Source organism: Acomys russatus, chromosome 32 (assembly GCF_903995435.1).
Source record: "Acomys russatus chromosome 32, mAcoRus1.1, whole genome shotgun sequence".
In the NCBI taxonomy this organism is placed as follows: domain Eukaryota; kingdom Metazoa; phylum Chordata; class Mammalia; order Rodentia; family Muridae; genus Acomys; species Acomys russatus.
Window position 1 is genome coordinate 46,980,527 of NC_067168.1, and position 7,488 is coordinate 46,988,014.

The 7,488-nt window shown below is 51.0% G+C and overlaps 1 protein-coding gene across 1 annotated transcript; it reads right to left on the reverse strand.

Moving 5' to 3' along the window:
- Positions 1-703: 703 nt before the first annotated feature.
- On the reverse strand, positions 704-7,228 carry Lyzl4 (lysozyme like 4). The gene is made up of 4 exons (XM_051140304.1): positions 7,013-7,228; positions 6,754-6,903; positions 5,794-5,872; positions 704-1,001 (listed from the first exon to the last, which is right to left on the reverse strand). The coding sequence occupies exons 1-4, from the start codon at positions 7,149-7,151 to the stop codon at positions 932-934; spliced, it is 438 nt and encodes a 145-aa protein (XP_050996261.1). The 5' UTR covers positions 7,152-7,228; the 3' UTR covers positions 704-931.
- Between the last annotated feature and the right edge of the window lie 260 nt (positions 7,229-7,488).

A 7,488-nucleotide genomic window follows, 5' to 3' on the forward strand; every position in this document is an offset into this window, starting at 1 on the left:
CAAGAGGCAGGGTTACTATTGTTGGCTGACGGTGGTTGGATGCTATTGGTTGCTGTCAATTGCTGTTTGTCAAGTAGTCATGAGCAAAAGAAGAAGAAGAAGAGGAAGAAGAAGAAGAAGAAGAAAATGAAACTAGATATCCTGACCTCGAAGAGCAAGCTTGCCCTGAGGAGTTCAAGATCCCTAATCAGCAGGAAGTGGTCTAATGATAAACTCACCCCCTTTCTCCTCTGCCCGTTTTCTCTCCTATCTGGTGGTAGGAGGTTTGAAAGGGGACAAGTAAAGGGTGGAGATTTGTTTGAGGATAGTCCATACTGGCAGGAAGTCCACCACACAATGGCGTTGGTCCACCGTGGTGTTGATACTCTCCACATCTAGGTGGACCAGGGAAGGGAAGGCCTGCTCTTGTCAGGCCTCCTCCTGTTTTCTCCTTATTCAGTCTAGGACCCACAGCCCATGGGTGGTGCCGCCCACACTCAATCCAGCCTGGAAGCCCCTCAAAGGCACATGCACAGGCGTGTCCCATGAGTGGTTCCAAGTCCATCCAAGTTGGCTATGAAGAAGCAGCCATTTGTCCAGCCTCCCATCCCCACTGGCTTCCGCTGCGACCCCTCCTCCTCCCTCTCCTGAAGACTGGCATCCCTGCCTTCAACTCCTCCCTGAGGATCAGAAACGACAAGTCATGAGAGGTAAATTGTGATGACGGCCTTGGCGCTGCCGGCATCATAATGCAGGCAGAGACCTCAGGCCTGGGCTGAATAATTAACTGGTTTACTTTGCACCTTGCATCCCCTGGATGAAGTGGACTTTTGTCCTTGTCCATCTGGAGCTGTCAGGTGGTGAGATAACTGCACAGGCGGAAGCAGCAAGCAGGAAAGTATCTTCCAGTCCCAGGATGCGGACGGCAAGTGTGGCAGGTCCACTCAGGTGCCTACACTTCACAGCCGTCCAGCCACCGATCTAGAGTATCAGAGAGCTGGCAGTTCTTGGACCAGATGGGCCTACAAGAGGAGGCCAGAAAGAGATCAGCGGTGGCTCCTTACAGTCAGCTTGGGGTCCTCAGGGCCTGTACCTGCCTGGCTCTGGGACGTCTGAGTCTCTCCACTGTGGACATATTTGCTCAGGCTTCTGCAATTCTTGGTGCTCACCCTCACACAGATGCAGGTGTTTCCACTGTGATGTGCCCACACTGTCCCTGCTTCACACAGGGACCCCACCCAACTGGGGCGCCCCAGCCCTGTTCCTCTAAGAGCGTGACCAAGGAGCGTCCTTTGCCTTGGGCTCCTTCCACCTGTCCGAGCACTCCCTTCACTCTGTAGCATCTAAAGTTCCTTTTCTCTCTCATTGACCCTTCCTGCAGCATCTAGAATGCTCTAATCTCTTCTCTCTCCCTAGTTTCACTTCCTAATGTCAACATCCAGACCCAAGTCCCTATCCTTGACTGAGGCCTGCTCCTCGGCCTAGCAGGGCTCCACCAGCCTTCAGGATGAGGGCCCCGTAGTAGACAGTGGTCCCCTTGCCCCTTAGAGCTACGGAGCAGCAGAAAATCCACCCACGCACATCCCCAGGATGGCTCTTCATAGCTCGGGGGCAGGTGTTGTGGAAGGGGTTCCCCAGGACTGTAGGGACCCTTCTCGCTTCTCTGTCCACCGAGCACGGCGGAGTGACTCAGTCTGAGCGGTGGAGGATACATGGCTGCCTATCAGCTTACGAAGAGCCCTCCTTACCAGGAGTCTGGACAGTAAGGCCCCTCGGCCAGCATGGCCACACAGCAAAGATGACTTAGCTCATTAGTGTTTAGCCCAGATTTCAGCCAAGATCACCAATTAATCAGAAAGCCTGGGCAATGTATGGAAGGGACCTCTGGCTCCCAGGAGACAGGCGCCGTTAACAAGGAGGTTTCCACCACCGAGTGCAGTCTGCTGTTTGCTCATTAATGGATTTGTAATGTTGAAAGCAATGGTTAGACTTCAGCAGGACTAAAGACCCCGAGCGCCTACCTCACTTTTTGTACTCAAATCATTTATAATGGAGTCCAATTTTAAGCACAAAATGATAAAATCATAAAAATTCTATTTTTTTTTTTAATTTAGCAAAAATATCTCGGGCTTGCTTGATGTCAGCAGTGTTCTGATAATGTGAAACTGTGGATGGAATTCTTTGAAGCCTCAAATATAAAATTCCTTTAATTTGCGTGCACTTGTGTGACATGAGTGTGCAGACGTACGTACACGTAGTGTGTACATGTGTGCGTGCAAGCATATGGAGGCCAGAGAATGCAATCAGATGCTGTTCCTCAGGCATGGCCCTCCTTGTTTTCTGAGATAAGGTCTCCTGTTGGTCTGAAGCTGGCTGGCCTGTGAGTCCCAGGTCCACACATGTCCTCTTCCCATGTCCCCCTTCCATGTCCCTTCCCCATGTCCCCCTCCCCTTGTCCCCTCCCCATGTTCCCCTCCCATATCCCCTCCCCATGTCCCCTGTCCATGTCCCCCTCCTCATGTCTACCTTCCCATGTCCCCCTCATGTCCCCTGCCCATGTCCCCTTCCTATGTCCCCTCCCCATGTCCCTCCTTATGTCCACCTTCCCAGCGCTGGGATTACCAGTGCATGCCACCACAGATAACGTGTTCTAAAACACGTGCTTGGGGGTGTAGCGTGTGTCCTCGAGCTTTCAAAGTGAGCACTCTCCCAGCTGAGCCACCACCTCAGCTCCTGCAGACATTTCTAAGCAGGGGTCTCACATAGACCCAGAAGCCACAGGAAAAGGTGAAGGGATTTGATTCTAAGAAACTGTTAGATCTCATCTGCTATGAAGAGACCATAAACAAAGTCAAAACGCAAATGACAAACAAAGAAAATAACTCACATGGATGTGATTTATAAAAGTGTAACAACCCTAGTTTATAAAGGATGCATTAAAAATAAGTAAGAAGAGGTTGGAGAGATGCCTCAAGTAGTTAAGAGTGTATATTGGACCAGAGTTTAATTCCTAGCAACCACAAGGTGACTCACAACTGCCTCTAACTCCAGCTCCAAGGGAATGCCATGCCCTCTTCTAACCTCTGCAGGAACTGCACGCACACACACACACACACACACACACACACACACACACACACACACACGTCTTAATCTTACTCAGAAGGAACAAAAGGGAATAAGTGGTGCTGGGCAGTCCTGACCGTCATCCTGACTGGGCTTAGAACCATCTCTCAGACACCTGGCTGTGTCTGTGGAGCGCTTTCCAGAGCGGCTTACCTGATGGCGGTAAGCCCTGCTTTGAAGACAAGGAGTGCCACCCACAGCCTGGAGTACAGAACAGAAAGCACAGAGGAGGGGAGGAGCCCGCCAGCTGAGTACCTACACTTCTCCCGGCTCAGTTTCTTGCTCTGCAGAGATACAGGCAGCCTCCCCCCTGCTCCCGCAACCCCTCCCACTATGATGGATGGAGTCTTCAAACCATGAAGTAAAATGAACCTTATCTCCCTTAAGCGCTACTTCCTGTCAGGGAGTTGACTGAATGCATTAAAGAATTATGAACAAGCACCTGACAGAAAAGTAACCAGTGAGCACACGGGAAAAAGTAACCAGTGAGCACACGGGAAAGACAATTGCACAGTCTTACACTTCCCTGCTTCCCAAAACTGTGCAAGAGATTGTGGTTTCCTAGGCTGCTGAGCAGAGGTGCTGCACACTGGGGGGTAAGGTAATACCCAGCTGGTCACCTCTCTCCAGCTTGTATTTATTCACTTCTTTTTGTTTTGCTTTATTTTTGAAGTACAGTCTAATTATGTAGCCCAGGCTGACCTCAAGCTCACTATGTGGCCCAGGCTGACCTCAAGCTCACTATGTGGCCCAGGCTGACCTCAAGCTCACTATGTAGCCCAGGCTGACCTCAAGCTCACTATGTAGCCCAGGCTGACCTCAAGCTCACTATGTGGCCCAGGCTGACCTCAAGCTCACTATGTAGCCCAGGCTGACCTCAAGCTCACTATAAGCCCAGGCTGACCTCAAGCTCACTATGTAGCCCAGGCTGACCTCAAGCTCACTATAAGCCCAGGCTGACCTCAAGCTCACTCTGTAGCCCAGGCTGACCTCAAGTTCACTCTGTAGCCCAGGCTGACCTCAAGCTCACTATGTAGCTGAGGCTGAGCTTCAGTTCTTGATCCTTACTGCCCTCGCCTTCTGAAAGTTGGGATTGTAAGAGTGCACCACCAAACCCAGTTTCTCTCTAGCCTTTAAACACACCAAATAGTCCTAAAAGGTTCCCTGTATGAGATCTCCCTAAGCAGACACTTGAAAGAGCATGCAAGTTCTAAAGCGTTGGATGTTTGAGGCAGAGCTCTGAAACAGCAACAACGGTCAGATAGGTAAATAATTTAAAATAGTATAATGTACTATGTGGAAGTTTTCAATGACCATCATCTAAATTAAAGCATTTCCATTCTCAGAGGGAGGTTTCTTAAGACCCAAAAAGTAAACAATTCACAAGTCTCAGAAAGTCCCTGAAACTTATAAGGCTCTCAAGGCCGCTCCTTTTCCAAGGTTATAGAAGCCATGAACGGTTCCTTGGGGAGGAGATTCCAACCTATCCATCTGCATACAAGGCACACACCACTACAGTTTTACAGTTTTCTCGAGTCTACACTGAGGTTGGGGTGGGCTTCTAGATGATATAGTGTCTTTGAGATGTCTGTGTGCCTGTAAGTAACTCATCACTTATATTCCTATAAGTGACACTGATAATGTCTCTGGTTTGCCAAGCTGGACTTTAACAGGATTGTTCCTTTGATCTCTTGGGTGAGTAGACATTTGTTCATTTTGCCCCAGGATAGCGTCACACAAGGTACTAGACACAGGGCTGTAGGCCACAGTTTAAACTCAAAATCACATTGCAGACACAAAGAAGATATTTTTAAAGCAACAATTAAAAGGTCTTCCCTTGGGGCAAGGTGCTGGAGAAATGGCTCAGCAGTATAGACCACTGGTCGTTCTTTCAGAGGACATGGGTTGAGTTCCCAGAACCTATATGGTGGTTCATAACCATCCATATAACTCCAGTTCCAGGGAATCTGATCCCTTTTCCTGATCTCTGTGGGCACCAGGCACACACACGTGTGGGACATACACATCTGTGCAGGCAAACATTCACACATTAAAAATAAATAAGTAAATATAAAAGATAAAACACTGATCTCTGAGACGGACTAAGTCAGTAAAGAAGTGCTTACGGTGTGACCACGAGACCTGAGCTCAAGCCCCAGAGCCACGTGAAAAGGCAAACAGAGCAGTGAATCCCAGACACGGGGAACAGACACAAAAGGGGTCTCTGGGGCGCACTGGCCAGTCAATCCCACTGAATACGTGGCTTCATGAGAAACCCTGTCTCACGTGGGGAAGACAGCTCACATCAGTGCGCAGCCTTCACACACACACACACACACACACACACACACACACACACACACACACACGGGAAAAGCACCTCTGAATGTCTTCATGAGAGTGTTTTCAGAGAGGCTCCACTGAGCAGGGCTGGCCCACCATGAATGTGGAAAGCACCGCCGAGTCCTGGGTTGACCAAAAGGAAAACAACGCCAGGACCCAGCATTCACCTCTCCTTACTCCTTGACTACCACGCGGCCAGCCACCTCACACACTACTGCCACCATGAGGGCCCTGCCACCACAGCCTGTACCCCCTCCGACCATGAGCCAGGTTTCCTTCCTGCCTTCCGTTGCTTGTCACGGCCTTGTTCAGCCTCCAGCGCGCTGCAGGGGGCGTGCCACTTACCAAGCTCCCATCCCTTCTTTTCCTTTCACAATTTTCTTGGCACACTTGATTGTGTCCTTTAAGTCTGGATTCAGTAAAGCTGCAAAGGAAGTGAAATGGAGTGACACCATGCCACTCAATGAGAGCTAAGTGTGTCTGCCCACCACACGGCCTCGCTGCCTGCCGTAAACAGAAGTGAAGACCCTGACCCACCCCTCACCAATCAGGGTAGAGGGACATGCTCTCTTTACTGAGGCCCAAGGATGCTCTGCTACGGAGTCCCCTTGGGTGTCAGGAAGACCTTGCCTGGCCTCTTGGTGGTGCCCTGACTCAGGAGCCACTTCCTTTGCGTCTGCCTCCAGCTCCAATCACCAGCCATGTGGCCTTGGGTGTGAACTCACTTGCTGCCTCTGGGCCTCAACTTGCCCATTTACAGAATCAGGTAGAAACAGCACCCTACTCTTGAGAGGCCACTGTGGGCATTTACTGAACTGACACCTGCGAAGCGCTTGGGAACGTTCCTGACAAGGCTCCCTGAAGCTCACAGGACACAGGAGTGGCCCCTGGCCAGCTGCCTCCTTTCAGCCAGAGCTTCTTAGGCCCCTATGGGGGGGACAGATGTGTTCCCTCTGGGCTTCTGGTCTCCTCCATACAACCACTTCTGGCTGTCATGGTGACAGTATGGGTTCTCTCAGAGACAGCAATTGTTTCCCATGCTAAGCTACCTGAGCTCTGCTGCTTGCCCCTGCTCCCAACACCCCAGATATCCCAGCACCTTCTGGGCATATTTTTTAAATCTCAGTTTTTATCTTTTTTCCTTCTCAGGCTAGCACACCCATCTCAGCGTCCCTCTGTCAGGGTAGGATTCCATCTCCCAGGGACAAGCTTTAGATACAGCCCGGGCCAGTACCCTCCTCCTGTCTTCTCCAAACATATGGGTCCTACAGCCTCCAGTGCCCCAAGGGACAGAAAGGGACCCACCAGAGCAGGACACGCTGCAGAGGTTCTTGCCGTGGTCACACCAGTCACTGTCACGAATCTGAAAGAGGCCGAAGCCAGTGTAGCCGCCCTGGGAGTTCTCGTAGACAGCTGAGGGGTTGAACTTGCTCTCAAAATAAGCCAGGCACACCCCTAAGAGGTGGAAGAGCATGGGTGTGAGGAGGTGCTGGGCGGCAGGCGACGGGGTGGCAGGGTAGGGGATGGAGATTAAGGAGAGAGGGCCTGGAAGAATCCCACTCACAGTTTTCAAGGCTGTAGCCCTCAAAATAATCCAAGCCCCCATCATGCAGTTTCTTAGCCACCACGCAGCGCCTCAAGATGGCAGCTCCAATAGGAGTCAGCAAGTAGCTGATGACAAGAAGCACCGGGCACAGCTGCATCTTCCCCAGGCTCTGGTGGCTCAGGGCTGAGGACACCAGCTAATGGATGGTCTCAGGCAGCTCCTTCCAAGGTCACAGGGACACTGGACTTCCCAGGGGAAAGAGAGACAGTGAGGGAGGGGGGATTCAGCGTGTCCAGAAAAAAACAAAAACAAAACAAAACCACGTCATCACATACCTGCCTTGTTTCTCTACTAATGTTACTGAAAACTGGGATGTCTGAGGCCCACCTCACTCAGACCTCCCATTGGCTGAGGAAACTACACTCTGGGAGTCAGTCCCCTGTCTCCCAGAAAGACCCAGTGGCGTTTCGGACTCTAGCTTTGTCATTTTGCTC

Bases quoted from the DNA above. Each gene is read 5' to 3' on its own strand.
- Lyzl4 (XM_051140304.1), bottom strand. From the start codon at position 7,151: ATGCAGCTGTGCCCGGTGCTTCTTGTCATCAGCTACTTGCTGACTCCT. The intron at 6,904-7,012 runs GTGAGTGGGATT...TCCACCTCTTAG, and splicing joins GGGCTACAGCCTTGAAAACT to GGGTGTGCCTGGCTTATTTT. The intron at 5,873-6,753 runs GTGGGTCCCTTT...CTTCCTTTGCAG, and splicing joins CTGCAGCGTGTCCTGCTCTG to CTTTACTGAATCCAGACTTA.